At 46.0% G+C, this 16,689-nt stretch overlaps 1 protein-coding gene across 6 annotated transcripts in view; it reads left to right on the top strand.

Annotated features, from left to right (window-relative positions):
* diaph3 (diaphanous-related formin 3) overlaps positions 1-16,689 on the top strand; it is a 295,832-nt gene that overhangs the window by 144,896 nt on the left and 134,247 nt on the right. For all 6 annotated transcript variants that reach the window (XM_081708221.1, XM_081708220.1, XM_081708219.1 and 3 more), the window contains exons 12-16: positions 1,670-1,788; positions 1,932-1,996; positions 2,706-2,810; positions 5,390-5,680; positions 7,198-7,312. In XM_081708221.1, the coding sequence (XP_081564347.1) occupies positions 1,670-1,788; positions 1,932-1,996; positions 2,706-2,810; positions 5,390-5,680; positions 7,198-7,312 (695 nt within the window). The remainder of the gene's footprint in view (positions 1-1,669; positions 1,789-1,931; positions 1,997-2,705; positions 2,811-5,389; positions 5,681-7,197; positions 7,313-16,689) is intronic.

Here is a 16,689-nt window from a genome sequence, read left to right as displayed (position 1 = left end):
AGTTCCTCCAACACATTTTGTTTGTTTATATCCACTTTGTCCACGGTGTGTTTAATTCATGTCTAACAGGCCCTGGTAGGCCATGGCCGTCCTGGACCTTCCATTAGCTAATAGAACCCGTAATGAGTGTCTAACTCACTGGTTTATAGTAGTGTTGGTAAGCCTAATGCTAACCTGGACCTGGATCTGGGCTAACGCTGACCTGGCCCTGGGCTAATGCTTACCTAGGCTAAAGCTAACCTGGGCTAATGCTAACCTGGACCTGGGCTAATGTTGACCTGAGCTAACGCGGACCTAGACCTGGTCTGATGCTGAAGTGAGAATGCAGTTCGGTCCTCCTCCTCGCTGGAGCTGGAACGTTCTCTCACTCCACTGGCTCCACTGCACCTGCTCTTGAGCACAGCATGATTTCGTTTGTCGAAGACAGTTCCTGTCTAAACCAGGAAAGCACTTTGTAATTTTTCTTTTGTACCTGCGTAACATTTCCAGGCTCTGCTGTATGTTTCTATATGTGGTGGGTTCACGTAGACAATTTATTCATTTCCTGTACTGGAAAAAATAAACTCTTTACATGAATTAAATTAGTGACCCTGCTTGCTTTTAGAATATTTGAAGAGGTGTAGGTACATGCACCCAAAACATTGTGGAATTGAAATAAATTTGGCAGAAGTTTAAATACTTCGGACAAAAATACAAAAACAATGGCCAAAAAAACAATTATAATAAATTACTAAAACAGCAGCAAAAAATCAAACATTAATGGTAACTATGATGTTTATCTTACACTTTGTGTTGTTTGTTTGATACACTGCTGTAGACATGGTGAATTGCCACCCACCTTCAGACTTGAAATACTGTAGTGAGAAACTTGGTTAGTAACCTGGTTATCATCGTTGTTACTGTTTATTACTGTGCTGTTAGTGTTGTTACACTCATATTACTACAGTGTTTTCCACACAGGTAGTCTGAATAATTTTGGCACGTTGGTGTTTTTTGATGTTTTTTTGGAAAACACCACATTTGCCTGCCTGCCCCCCAGCAGGTGTCAGTGATGAGTAGGTAGATGACGGCACGCCCCTGCGTCCACAGGCCATGCTGTGGAGATTAAGTGGACCGTGTTCTTTATTGATTTCGTGCGAGTGCCATAAATTGCGTCTGCTGCCCCTAAGCTGTGGCATGTCTTGTTAAATTCTTACCCGGCTCAAGGTCTCTGTAACCTTCGCCATCCACCCCCCTCCGGTGTAGCTGTCTACGTTAGACCGTGTTCCACCCCCACATGCCCTTCCTGGGCCTTATGAAGTCAGGAATTAAAGGCAGGCTAATTGCACATTATTGATGACACGGGTTAAGGCTGTGGGTGGAGCAGGGTGCCCTGGGCCCGGCCTGCGCTTCACCTGCCACACCCAACACACACCTGCTGCATTTAGATCATTCATCTCTCTCGACCTGCCCTGATAAACGCCCGGCTTTTATTATCCGTGCGTCTCTCCCTCTCTCCCCCGCCTGTGGTAAGTATAAAGGGTGCTTTTAGCGGTAATTATCACTCTATTGGATATTTCAGAAGTCCAGTAGATTTTACTGAGCTGATGCGCTTTCCTTCACGTGTGTTTCTGTGGGAGTGAATGCAGTATCCAGACAGCAGCACACACTTTGCCCTTCTCTTCTTTAGCCCCCTGTACTTTAAGATCATAGATGAGTGTGTGTCTCAGATCGTACTGCACCGCACTGGCACCGACCCAGACTTCTCCTACCGCAAACGTTTGGACGTGGACTTCAGTCACCTGCTAGGTGCGTGCGTGTGTGTGAGTATGAGAGTGCTTGTGTGTTGCGTTGGGGAGTGAGAGATGGTGTGTGAATTGCACTCATGAGCATGTGTGTGCTTGTGTGAAATAGGACTGCGCTCATGCTTCTTTTTTTTGTGTGTGTATCAGAGGTGTGTGTGGATAAGGCACGTGCAGACGAGTATGAACAGAAGGCCTTGGAGTTTGCTCAAAAGGTAAACATCCTTTCTCTGTCCCTCACTCCATTCTTTGTCTTAAATCTCACTCCATCTCTTCTTTTTCTCCTCTCATCTCCTCTGTTGTGGTTTCTCCCTCCATCTCTTCTCTTTCTCCTCTCCTCTCTGTGTAGTTTACTGCTCCACTGACCTCATCCCAGCACCTGTATTGAAGAATGTGGTCTTTGAACGCGCATTCAATAAAGCACCTTTTAACTTTCTTTAATTAAAGGCAGAGTACTAGAAATCGTTCAAACAGCCATTTCTAATTAACAGTACACTGAGATTAAAAAGGCGACTGGTATTGATTGTTCCGAGCGCACCTTTGTTAATTGCAGAAAGAAGGAAGCGTCCAGGAGGAGTGCTCTGAAACTGGCCGTACACACATTTCAGACGCCCTGCTGTTCTCCTTAGTCAGTCATCATCAAAGTGTTTGGCTTCCAGTTACTAAATAAATGAAGCATTGCACTAGTCTTAGCTAATGTGAGACACAAGTGCTTCAAGAGTTTTTGCTAAGTGCTTGTTTATTGTTGTGATCGCCACTCCACCTTCACCGTTTGGTTTATTTACCAGGTGATGGCGCAAATCCATTTGTTGCGAGGAGAGCTTTTTTTTTTTCTCTGGGCGCTTCACCTGACGTGACCTGGACACGCGCGCTTGGCCACGGCCTTGTTTAATGCACCAGTGTAATGCTCGTCTTGTCCTGCAGTTTGATGAAGAGGTTCTGGGCAGACAAGACGCGCTGGCCCAGCTGCTGAAGAAAGACCAGGTGATTACCACGCTCCAGACGGAGCTGCAGGCTCTCAAATCTGGGGTAAGTGCCTCGTTGTCTCTGTCTCACGCTGCTCTCACTCCGCACCACTTCTCTTACCTCCTACCACATAATCCATGTATATATCAGTCTCTCTCCTCCCATTTCTTCCCCTATTTTATTCCCTCGTTCTCTGTTGGTCCTCTTCTACCGACTCCATGTTCAGACTGGAACAGATCGGGGTAGTCAGCGTGCACGCGGCACATGAAGCGTTTTTGAAAGGCCGTAGTCATAGAGTGATGCAGCGAGCCCTTTGTCCAGTACACAGAGTATATATGACTGGTAGGCCCTTCACTCGGTCCCGTGTAGTGCCTTCATCTGCTTCATTATGAATTATATTGTGTTATGCCACAATTATGAGGCTTTAAGGTTTTGATCTGTTAATGGAAAGCAAACATGATTAAAGTGACTTTTTGCTTTTGATCTGCTAACACCCTTCCCCCCCCCCCCCCCCCCCCCCCCCGTTTTCAAGATAATCCAAAAGCTATTATGTTCCAGCCTTTTTTCGGGCCCCTGTCTGGATTTCCTTTTTGAATGCGGTTTTTGGTGGAAATCCGGTGCTGCATGCGTTAAGGCAATTAATTTTTATGCTTCTGCAAAAATCTTTAATTGAACCGTGCAGACATTGTTGTGCCAGCTTTTTAATTAGCTTGTCAGTGTGTTTCTGTGACTTGAGTCAGACTCATGCAAGTAGTGTCAAGCTACAGCTTTGGTGTGAATTTAAATCCTGCTGAATATTGCGTTCTGCGACGGAAGCCAGGTTCTTTTGTCTTCCTTTCTACGCTTTACACCTCTTTATGGCAGTCAGTTGAAGGTGTTACTGCATGGACGGTCTTTGAGTTTCTGTGGTAGTGGGGCATTTGGCCCTTTTGTACTCTTCAGTCTTGAATCGTAGCGCTATGATTATTACATCACTCTCAGTACATCGCTCTCTCCCTCACATTGGCCAGAGCTGTGTTGGACAGATGAGTTTGCTCATTTATTTATACTTTTCTGTGTCACCGGTTGAAGGGACAGAACAGAAAGTCTACAGAGGATTTTGAGAGCTACACTCAAAACTATTTACTGTCCCCAAATCCCCAACCAAATATAGTGGAACTATATAAACACTGTGGCTTGGATGTTAATTTAGGACTGTGCTTTTTATGTGAAGTACTAAAATACTCATTTCATTGCTCTTTAATATCAGTTTCTTACTTAATTTTCACATTGCCTAAAGAGGATATAATCACACAAACTGTTTTATTCTCTGTAGCTCCACCCACTCATATCTGTAGCTCCACCCGCTGATCTCTGTAGCCCCACCCACTAGTATTCTCTCTTTTGTTGATGAATTTCGTTGAACCTGGGCATGTCAAAACCGTTCTGATTGGCTTGGGCCATGGCCAGCCTGCCTGGTTTTACCCTCGCGTCGCTGCCCTGATTGGTTTGAGATCCACGTTCTGCTCTGATTGGTTTGAGAGATCCAGTTGCTGATTAACTTGTTTTCTAAAAGGCCCTTATGGTGGCTTTATAAATGACTTTGAAAAGAGAGCGATTTCAGCCCCAGTATTGCAATCAATACAACAGCGGGATTAAATTCTAGGGTCATTGGGATAAATGACCTTAAGGTGTCAAATCCACTGGCTATTGCTTCAGTCTTTGAAATGTTTCACATTTTATTGGAGTTTATTTGCTTTATCTGTTTATTTATTCGTAGTTAGTGAAGTGTGTAAGAGAGACTGTGTGGGCCGGTTCTCTCTCTCCAGGTAGAAGAAGTGCTCTTTCATTCCCTCCCTTGCTAATTGCTGAACCCTCAGGCTGACATGACGGATAGAGCATCAGCGGAACAGTTTGTTTGATCAATCGCTTTTTGGCTCACTGGACCACCGTCGATGGAGCCGATCAATTGTTAAGTAATGGGGCCTGATGAGTGGAGTCAAGGTTTGGCATGCAGGCAGTTAAACTGATCCATCTCTCCGCAGCACAGTCGTAATCCGCCGGTCAATGTCCCAGATGTATGGTGCTGTCACTCATCCCCCGCTTCCCTCTGGGAATTATCACCAGCGTGCTTAGTGTTTGAATTAGAGCGTCTGCGTGTTCAATAAATCCCCCCTGAACAGCTGTTCTCCATTCACAATGAATGGACTGGGTACTTACCTACAGAGATCATTCCAAAAAGCACTCTGTAAGTATTTAACACACACACACACACACACACACACACACACACACACGCTGGTTGTGTGTGTGTGTGTGTGTGTGTGTGTGTGTGTGTGTGTGTGTGTGTGTGTGTGTGTGTGTGTGTGTGTGTGTGTTAAACACTTAGAGTGCTTTTTGGAATGATCCGTGTCTTTATTTGATTTGTTTTGACGTTTGCATTGATTGATGGGGAACAAGGGCCGTGTCCAAGCGCACACTTTGATTTAAGACCAAGCCTGCTGTGTGTCCTCCTCACAGTTCCATCATAACCACTGAAGGAGATGTGTCCCTCCCTCACCAGTCTCACGCATGACCTGATGTGGCTTCAGCATTGCCCGTGTGCCACGTGTGTGCTGTGTGCTGACCCCAGTCTCTCTCTCTCTCTCGGCCGTTTGGGACAGGTATCGGTGGGCACCCCTGGAGTGCAGTCTGTCCCGAGCTGCCCATCCTCATCATTCCTTCCCCCCACACCACCTCTTCCACCCCCGTTCTCTGGGGCTCCTCCTCCACCTCCACCCCCCCTCCCACCAGGATCCGCCTCCATGCCTGGTGCCCCTCCTCCTCCTCCTCCTCCCCCCCTGGGCCTCGGGGGTCTGACTGCTGTGCCTCTCCAGCACGTGCTGCCTTTTGGCTTGCAGCCCAAGAAGGAGTTCAAGCCTGAGACCAGCATGAAGCGCCTCAACTGGGCCAAGGTAACAGCCCCGCCTACACACCACATTTCCTCTTACCTCACAGCACGTGTTGATGCAGTTTTAAAGTGTGCGGATGTAGGTTCGTTGGGCAGGAAGGGGCAGAGCAGATGTCTGTTTGTTTTATTTACCTGTTGTTCTGCTCAGGTTTAAACAGCTGTACTCAAGACAATGACCGTGCAGGTTTCAAAATCCCTGCCGCCAAATATCCACCTGCTTTACTTAAGTGATGGAGTGCGAGGGCGCGTGCGTACGCACACACGACCTAAAATGGTGCAAATTAACTAAAAATCAGAAGCCAGGTACTTATATTTTGAAATTATATTTTGAGTCTATACTTCATGTAAATAAAGAATTTTGTCTGTGTGTAATGACAAAGAACAAAGGGAGAGGATGTGTTGCACTGTGTTGGTGAGAGGTGAACTGTGTGTCTGTAGAGTAAGTGACTGAGCTGAGAGTTGCACAGGTGTGAGGGACGCTCATTACAGTGTCTCAGCAGCCTGATCGACCGCATTCTCAATCTTTACCACCTCTTTTGTCTTAAGTGCAACACTCCATAAAATTGATTGCCGTCCCCCCCAAGTTTCCATGGTTTCCGGCACACTAACACAAATCAGCATATTCATTAGACGTTGTCCCCACGTTAGTGCTGACCTTAAACCTGGGGAGTCTGGACCAGGCTCGTGCCTGAAGCACCTTTGTTTTGTTTATGTGGTGAATTTATGTTTTTGTTAAATTTCTTTCTCTGTGCATCACTTTACTATGTGGGAAAGGATTTATTTATTTTTTTTTATATCAACAGTCTCAGTCTCTCTCTCTTGCTCTCTCTCTGTCTCTCTCTGTCTCTCCCCCAATTAGATTTTCATGTAATCTTGCCTGTTCCCTAAACGATGATGGAGTGTTTCATTTATGTATTGCACTGGGTGCGGCTGCTCTGTGCAAGTGTGCGGCTATGTGATGTTTTCTCCAGATGTGTGTGTGTGGAGATGTTAGAGGTTGTGTTGTGTTGGTAGAGTAGAGCACTCTTTTCTCTGTTTGAGTACACTGAGAGTGTGTATAGATGAAGCAGCAGTAGGCCACACTCAGCTGTCAAAGACTCGGACGAGGACGTGGTTGAGGGGCCGAGGAGGAGAGAGGAAAACAGAACTCTAGTGCCGAGTGAATATTGCAGTAGATATGCCTCTTACCTTTTTACCAGCCACACATCCCCTCTGCTTGTATGTTTGGATGCTCATGTTGCCTAGCAACTCTGACCTCTCAGAGGGAGGCAGGGAGAAGTCGAATGGCAGGTCATAATTTGCCATCTTCTTTGTATGTGTGCGTGTGATGATGCTTTTGTGTGTCCACGCATGCTTGAGTGTGTACGGTTGTGTTTCTTCAGACAACACATTTCTCAGTGTACTGCATCACTATCATGTGTGCATGTCGTCTCACTCTCAAACATCTACCCTCCTTTTCCCTCTCGTGTGTGTGTGTGTTGTGTGTGTGTGTGTGTGTGTGTGTGTGTGTGTGTGTTTCAGATCTGTCCTCAGGAGATGTCTGAGAGCTGTTTCTGGGTCCACGCCAACGAGGGCTCTTATGAGGACGAGGATGTGCTCTGTCGCTTGGCCTTCGTCTTCGGCTCTCAGAGACATGGTCAGTCCATACGGATCCGTTTTCTCTACGTATCTCCACAGCTCTACACGTCCACCTGCCCCGCCCACTCTGTGTATCCATCCGGGGGTTTCAATCCACTTCTGCCCTCTGCACTGGACAGAGTTCCTCTCCTACACACACACACACACACACACACACACACCTCCTGTTGTTTCAGTATGCCCTACCCACACCAAACTCGTATTTCATCAGCCGTGCACATTTCACTTCTAGACTGTTGCACTCCAGACTGTGACATGTGGGCCAGAAGACGTCAGACACGTAACTGTCAGACACTGAAATCAGGGCTGAAAGACAATGATGTGATCTCACATCGCAACTCAGTCCTGCAACACGTCCTGGAACAGCCGTCGATATGGAGTCTCTGACTGAGCTGTGTGGGTGAGATTGACTGCTTGTAAAGATCGACTGCCCCACTGTCCCCGGCTGAAGGCTGTACTGACGTGACGCTCGTCTCTTAATTAAACAGGGTCCTGTGGTGGGCTCTCGCAGTTGACGTGTTAAAATGCGCACAGCCAAGCGGCGTTGCTCAAGTCAGCCGTTGTCCTCGGTTTACACCCCAGTGACGTTTAATGCTTGTGTCTCAGAGACGAGCTGCAGTCCGCTGTATAGACACCCGGCATGTGATCCGTATACGTTTTCATAATAGAAGTAGACAAGTGGAGAGTCTGAATGCTGGGCGCTGTGAACGATGTGTTTATTGTACGGTCAGGACACCAGCAGTGTAGGCACTGTGAAGAAGATGGCGGATTATTTACTTGATACACGGAAGAATTTTGTAACCGTGCAAGCTTGGCTTGTCCTCCTTTTTAGTCGTACTCCGACGTTACAGTAGGATTTCACATACGGGATATTTACCAGCCAAGACCGTGCCTCGGGCATCCGGGAGGAAAATTGCGTTCACCAGAGAGCACCTGCAAAGCAAAAAAATAAAACATTTTCCGTGTAAATGGAGGAAATGTGACAATTGTCGCGAGCTGGTAATCCGGTCATGTGGGAGCTAATCCAGGCAGGATTGCGGGAGGGTGTATGGGAGAGACGCTGTCGCCTCACCACACCATGCTGCTCTACAATGCTCCATTTGCAAGTTTTGATTAAAAGCCTTTTTGAAGCCTGGTGAACTGATGAGTATGTATGAGGGAGCAGTGACTCACGGAGATGACAGATTTCTCTCATATCTCTAGTTTAAGATTAAGCAAACAACAAAGCACCCCCCTCTCTCTCCCCCCCTCCTTTGGCTATTTTTCTTCATATTTACCAAGAGGGAGAGCACCTCTAGAGGGCGCTGTGGTGTGCTAGATATCTGGGGGCCGAGCATTGATATGCCACCTGTGGTAAATCTCGGCATCCCAGTGGACTCCCAAATGTGCTGATCTCTAAAGCATGCGTGCCTGTGCTACCTGGAGACCAGAGAGGGTGAGATAAGCAGGTCAGTGCTGGTTGTTTGTATCTCAGTTGCAGGTTTGGTGTCAAAGTGTACACTGCTAGAGGGTTAAAAAGAAAAATGTGATATTCAAATGCAGTTCGGCACAGCTCAGAGTTGTCCAGCAGAAGGTTGTTATCGCGTGTTTATAGAAATCTCCATGACTGCAAGGACCAACTATTTCAGCTTGATAACTGCAAAGCCGCTGAATACAATTATTTGACATGGCAAAACGCTCACAGAAGCGCACGCGCGTGCGCATATACTTGAGCACCCGCGCACATGCACACGAGCGAGCACATTAAACTTTGGTCACTCAATATTTTAGAGTGTTGGCTGATCAGTGCAACACGTATTGCACCGAAGACTGTCATGACCGCCAGCAAAAATATTAAGCCTTACCATCTGTTTTTCTTTCTGTCTGTCCCTGCCTGCCTGCCTGTCTGTCTGCCTCTCTCTCCTTCTCTCTCAAACCTTCAGCTTGGTTTCATTCATTTATACATGCCACCTCTGTCCTTTTTCTCAATTTTTTATTTCAGCATTGATTATCTGTCACTGCAGAGTGCCGTAGGTGGGTGCTGACACCAAGACGCTGACACGCATGCACCCACACACACATACACACACTTGCCCACACACAGACACCCAAACCCACCCACTCGTGTACTTACACACACACACACACACACACACACACACACACACACACACACACCCAAACCCAAACACCTCTACCCCCCCACAACACACACACACACACACACACACACACACCCAGACAGGTGCACATGCACATATGCACAGACATCCAAACACATGCTTATGCACACACTCTCGCACGCACACACACACACGCACGCAGAGACACACACACACACACACATACACACACACACACACACACACACACACACACACACACACACACACAGACAGACACTCATCCACCCAGACACACAAACCCACCCAAACGTGTACACACACACACACAGGCTCAAGAGATATACCATACTATATGCCTTTTGCAGGCAATTTAAAACTTCAAATAAGACATATGGTGAAAGCTCAATTTCTCACTTAACTATTTATTATAAGTTAGTCAGGCATTTTCAAATGTTAATGTAATACATAGAGGAGAGGTGGTTGTGTTTAACAATTACACTGCATTAAATCAGATTTTAACCATGTTAGCATACACGGCTCCAGCTGAACTGGGACTGCAGGATTAGCCTCACAGGGAATACATCTGACTTTATCATGCAGCATATATAATAGATATTAAACATAATCAATTGCAATACATCTTTAATTTCAGCAGATTTCATTCTTTGTATTACTGTGATGAATCTCTGGTTCATTACTTAGTGTTTGGTTGTAAGACGGGGAGGTTGGGTGCCGTGTGCTGTAGGTCTCTCTCTTGCTCTTCCTTGGTCAGTAGTGATGCTGGGTCTGTTGGTATGGCAGCAGCCCCGCCCCCTTATGCCCCCCCCCCCCCTTTTACTTGATCTCATTTTTAACTTTTATTCTTGTGATGGAGACCGTCACCCTGGAAGCTGAAGTAGATGTTCTGGCTGCTGGTTCTTGGGTCAGATCTTTATCACCTACTCTCCTCTCTGCCCCAGGAGCAACAACAACAACAACAGCAGCAGCAGCAGCAGCTGCTGTAAACTCGGTTCAGCAAGTCTCAAAATGTGCCTTCAGTTCAGACAGAAGTGGCGTGTGTGCTGCAGGCTAGTTGTTTGCCAGACACCTCTCTCATAGTTTGTTTTACAGAAACTATGTTTGTAACTTTCCCCTTTCTGGCTAAAGACTGGGTTAAATTTCCTGTCATTGTGCTAATACACTTGCATTTACAGGACTCTTCAGAATCTCCCCAGAAGGGGCACGTAGGCTTGTACACAGCAGTGAGTCCCTGCAGTCAGACGAACCAACAGAGAACAGAGTTCTTAGTTCCACTCTCAGACAGAAGTGCGTCCTGTAGTAACCAACTATATGTAAAGTAGCCTCTATGAATATGTTGATTTTTTTTTTTTTTCCATTTTATTTATGAAACATGTTTATATATATTTTTTTCATCCACCTTTTTGTTATCTCTTCTCTGAAAGGTCAGAAGTGTCTGACTTCCCTCCTCGGCTATATAATAAGCCAGAGGTAATAGAGGTTAAAGGTTAAAGCAGGAAAATCATTGCAGTATTAGCCCCCACCAGGACTGCGGGTTATATGCCTCATGGACCTCAAAGGACGCAGCTTCCTGGTACTCTTACGCAGGAAACATGTTGGTTGCTTTTTTTGTTTCTTTTATTAAGATTGAATGTGGCTGTGAAGCACAGCTCAGCCAACCAGCATTCACTTTAGGACCTTCACCATGAAACTCAGCCATTCACACACTCACTCTCCACATGAGAGGCTGGTACAGTGGGTGAAAGACCTGCCTGTCTCTCTGTGTGTCTCTGTTTTTTTTTCTCTCTCTCTCTCTCTCTCTCTCTCTCTCTCTCTCTCTCTCTCTCCTTCTCTCATTTACTTAATTGTGTGCCATTAGGGGCATTTTTTGGGGGGTCTAAGGGGTATTAGGGTTCAGAATAGATGTGGTAGTGCTGTATTGCTCCTGCTTGATGTCATTGTCTCGCGCTCTCTCTTACACACACACACACACACGCGCAATCCTCATTACATTTGTGACACACCAGGGTTCAAGCACTTTCGTGCGCCATAACATTTGCAACCATCCGCCGTCCTCACAACACACCTGCCTCTACGCTCCCGTTTTGTCACGTTAATAGTGCTCGCTCTCTCTCTCTCTCTCTCTCTCTCTCTCTCTCTCTCTCTCTCTCTCTCTCTCTCTCTCTGTCTCGCGCTGCATGTTTAGTCCCTGTTGCCTGTTTCAGCTTCAGCTGATGGTTTAATTCATGCGTTAGAGCTGGGTGAGGAGGTGCTGCGCCGGGCCCCTCAGGGCCGCTGCCCGAGCGCAGGCTGTTTTCTTCGCTTGGTTAGTTTCGCTGGCAGGGCCTTCGTGTAAGAAACCACTGAAGTGGAGTGAGCTTGTTCCTCTTGTCAACTGGCCTCCGCAGATGTCTTATTGACATGAATTAGAGAGGGAGCAGGTGGTGGATGTGGAGGTGTGTGTGTGTGTGTGTGTGTGTGTGTGTGTGTGTGTCTGTCTGTCTGTCTGTCTGTCTGTCTGTCTGAGAAGGTAACATCTGTAGGGCCTAACCCCCCCCCCCCCACTGTCTGATGTGTGCTCTTGCTCTGGAGAGCAGGTGCAGGGATGCTACCTGTGTAGGAACAGGTGTAGGAGGATGGGTATAGGAGGGTGGGTGGAGGGCTGCCCTGTTTTCTCAGACTCTGACTTCCCCTGTAAAGCCGATGTACCCTACTCACGGGAATGCTTCGCTTCATTTTAACACCGGTATGATTTTCAAGAGCTCAAAATTTCCATTTCTTAAATTTTATGTGGTTAAAATAATGTATGCAGAACGCAAATTGGTTTGGAAAATATAGAAATGTTATTTTTTAACAAAAGATTGAAGAGTGATTGTCCCTGTGAAAATGAGATTATAAAAGTGCAACTCAGTTACAAAAACCTACACAGTCTGATTTTACCCACGATGCAGTATGTCAGATCTAAAACTTATACAGCATATGAGACCCTTGGAGGAGACTGAAGTTGATAGTTTCCTATTTTGCTGTTTTGAACGATTTTAGTACTTTTTCATTTTTCGTACTTTTTCATTTTTTGTTAGTAATTGCTCCATTGCTTGGACTGTTTGCATTATTCAGTGACATAGGAGCTTGTTTAATGGGATGGGAATCATGTTTTGTCATGCCCCGCCCACGTCTTGTTGTGCCCCACCCACGTCTTCTCTTGCCCCGCCCATGTCTCACCTCTGTCAAAGCTGCTAGTCACGTTTTTGCTTGTTGCACGTGCTCATGTATGGAATTCTCAGTATTAACAATCTTTGCACTCCTGTGGATGTGCTGTTTGTGTCTGAGAGGTGTGGAGACATTTCGGGGGCTGGTTGTGTGCGTGTGCGTGTGTGTGTGTGCGTGTGTGTGTGTGTGTGTGTGTGTGGGTCTCTCACTCACACACACAAACACACACACACACACACACACACACACACACACACACACACACACACACAGCTAAAAGCTCCATCTGACTTCACCTGACTTACTTAGCCAGGTTGCCATGGCGAGTGGCCTGTCACAGTCACTGGTACGGTACAGATTAAGGGATGTAGAATAAAAAAGCCGGTGACACACATGTATGTGCATACACACACACACACAAACACTCTTTCAGTTGCCAAACAGTTGTTGCTGGCTTTGTTTCTATTGCTAGATTTGTCGGAAATTTGCCCAACTTCATACCACACACCGAGATACAGAGTTTTTATTTTTTATTTTTGATAGAGTGGATGTTCAGGACTTGATTCCACTTTTGCTCCCATTCTCTTCTCCTCTCCTCTCCTCCCCTCCTCTCTCCTCCTCTCCTCTCTTCCCCTCCTCTCCCCTCTCCTCTCTTCCCCTCGCTTCTCTCCTCCTCTCCTCTCCTCCCCTTGCTTCTCTCCTCGCTTCTCCTCTCCTCTCCTCTCCCCCCTCTTCTCTCCTCCCCTCTCTTCTCCCCTCCTCTCCTCTCTCCTCTCCTCTCCCCCCTCTTCTCTCCTCCCCTCTCCTCTCTCCCCTCCCCTCCTCTCCTCTCCTCCCCTTGCTTCTCTCCTCCCCTCCTCTCCCCTCCTTTCTCCTCCTCTCCTCTCTACATGTCTTACCTCGCATATCTGGCAGCCACTGTTGGCACCCTTACCTCAAAACCCTGCAGCTGTGTGTGTGTGTGTGTGTGTGTGTGTGTGTGTGTGTGTGTGTGTGTGTGTGTGTGTGTGTGTGTGTGTGAGAGGAAGGAAGAGAGGGATACAGATGCAGGTGTGCAGTTTAGCAATAGTATGATGGACATATTTGTAAACAGGTGATTTCCACACTCTAGCCCGCCTTAATAACAGCACTGTTCTTCTGTTGTACCTTCTGTCTTACCATGAGGGCAGGCTGTACCTCTCCTTACAATCTCCAGGTTTATTTCCCCATCTCTCATATATAATATAGATATGTCCATATATATCTAACATGAAAAGCTCCAGAAATCCCCAGGGAAAAGATGTGGGAGGTGAACTGTTGTTTTTGTGGGAATTGGAGCACTGGGGTCCGTGACCCCCAAACTGGGAGAACGACTCCAGCAGATCTATGGAACAACATCTGAGATGTATATAATCTATATAGCTTTTATATTGCAGATGGAGGATACTAAAGTCATCAGAAGGTAGTTTATGGCTTGTGTAATGATCTGGGTGTAAGAGAGTCTACGTTAGTAAGATTGTCCTGTCATCTGCAGTACTGAGGCACAGACTCAGACCAGAATGATGACGCATGCCTCCTTCATCTCCTCTCTCTCTCTCCACATGCTAGCTGCAGGTTTTAGTGTCTCACTCACACTTTCACTGCTGGTTTCCTGATTCTCTCTCTCTCTCTCTCTCTCTCTCTCTCTCTCTCTCTCTGTGTGTGTCTTTATTATTCACCCCAGGTCTCTAGACTGATCATTTTACCAGAATGTGCAAGTTAAGATTTCACTCAATCTCATTCATACATGTTGATCAGAGTGGTGAAGTGGCCCTCCGTCATGGCTATGGGCTTCGCCACTGTGGGTGAAGGCAGTCCTGTTAGCGTGTTCTGAAGATGAAGCAATCTGTAGGGAGAAGGTGTCCCGACTCAGACCCAGCTGACAATGATGGTCCAGCTGCAGGGAGAGGTAGAACCGACCCATAAACAGACTCGGTAAATGAGCTAATCAGAATCTACATTTCAGCTGGGGGTCGGGACATTACCCCAAACAGTGAAAATTGTTTTTGTTTGTTTGTTTGTTTGTTTGTTTGTTTGTTTTTGGGTGAAGCACTTGGTCAATCATTTATTTATTAAATGTCTTGCATTTTTTAATGCATCCATTTCTCCTGAGATGTTCTTCACAGACACTAGTTAACAGTTAGCCATCTGAGGCCAGAACAATGACGGTAGCCAAACAAACAATGGTGACACCGTTTCATGAAAGGCTTTTTGAGACGTCCTGGTATTGCTGTGCGGTTATAACCTAAGCTGCATGCAGTACTGAAAGTAAGGTTTAGTTTGCTACAGACAATGACCCAAATATTTTTGTCAGTCATAATGATATCTACTGTGTTTGAATTAAACATGGTGACAAACCAGCCTCCTCCGGTGATCCTGTACAATTAGTTGGCTTGTTAGCATGCTAATGCCACGTTTACACCATTACAGAATGAAGTTTCTGCACTAATAGGGTTTGGCATTTTCTTTAATATCATGTAATAAAAGATGACCTATTTCATCATCTGCTGCTTGTGACCGAAACTGTCAAGTCTTTACAAAACTAGAATCCGCAGATGAAGACAACTATTCACCAGCATGTGAATAGTTATATACACCCCATATAAACCACGTACACCATATACATCACATATACCACACACACCACATATAAGCCAAGTACGCCATATATACCACGTATACCACATACACCATATATACCGCATATTAAACCACCTGCTCCATATACGCCATGTACACCATATACACCCCATATAAACCACGTACACCATGTACACCACATATACCACACACCCCATATAAACCACATACACCATACACCCCATATTAAACCACATACTCCATATACACCCCACGTACACCATATATACCACACCCCATATAAACCACATACACCATATACACCCCATATTAAACCACATACTCCATATACACCCCACGTACACCATATATACCCCACGTACACCATATACACCCCATATTAAACCACATACACCATATATACCCCATATTAAACCACATACACCACACACACACACACACACACCATATAAACCACATACACCACATATTCCATATACTCCCCACGTACACCATATATACCCCATATTAAACCACATACACCACACACACACACACACACACACACACACACCCCATATTAAACCACATACACCACACACACACACACACACACACATAAACCATATACACCATATAGAAAGCATTGGTAGCACCAGTGAGACCAGAGGGAAGTGAATCTGCATCTGTTTGCTCGCTCGCGCTCTGTGTGTGTGTGTCAGTGTCACGTAACTACTCAATCAAATATACTTGCATTCATCCTTGTTTGTTGTTTGTCTCTCACGTATGACCCCCCCCCTCGTATTTCTTTGTAATGCTGTGTATTGTTTTCTGCTTGTGTTTTGTAACGTAAGCCTTAGCAACCGCAATCGCAGCAGACAAACAATCTACACTTAATCTTAACTTTAGACAACAGGACGTGCTGTTTACTTTGACTAGTTGGTATAATTTGTTCTGTCTGAATTTTTTTTTTCCGCGATTGGCCAGCTGTGTTTGAATAACGGAGAGAACTGATCTACATTTATTTGGACAAAAGAAAATTGTTGTATGAGTCTGAGAGACGTCATATTACAATGGTGCTGTCTTTGCAGAAATCGTGTTGGGGCTGCTAGCATTCCAGGCCCTGAGAGGCTTCTAATTGCGTCCTTTTCATGGTGAAATTGGCTGTGCTCTCACCCTGGTCTCTTTAAAGTTCTGCACTGAGCATCACCTCTATGCGCCACATGTCTCCACTCTTCTCCTGCTTGGTCCTTTTTCCTGCTCCTGCTTTGGCCACGTTAGCCTGGTTGCCAGTTCCTCTTCTCTCTCTCTCATTTTCTCTTTCTTTCTCTCCTCCCCCACCTCTCTCTCTCACTCACACACACACACACACACACACACACACACACACACGTTTTTTTCTCTCTCTCTCTCTCCTTCCCTCTCTCTCTCTCTCTCTCTCTCTCTCTCTCTTTCTCTCACTCTC

The sequence above is a fragment of the Electrophorus electricus genome, chromosome 26 (genome assembly GCF_041902795.1).
Source record: "Electrophorus electricus isolate QZ-2024a chromosome 26, ASM4190279v1, whole genome shotgun sequence".
In the NCBI taxonomy this organism is placed as follows: domain Eukaryota; kingdom Metazoa; phylum Chordata; class Actinopteri; order Gymnotiformes; family Gymnotidae; genus Electrophorus; species Electrophorus electricus.
The sequence above is the reverse complement of the archived record's forward strand: the minus strand, read 5'-3'. Positions and strand labels throughout refer to the sequence as shown.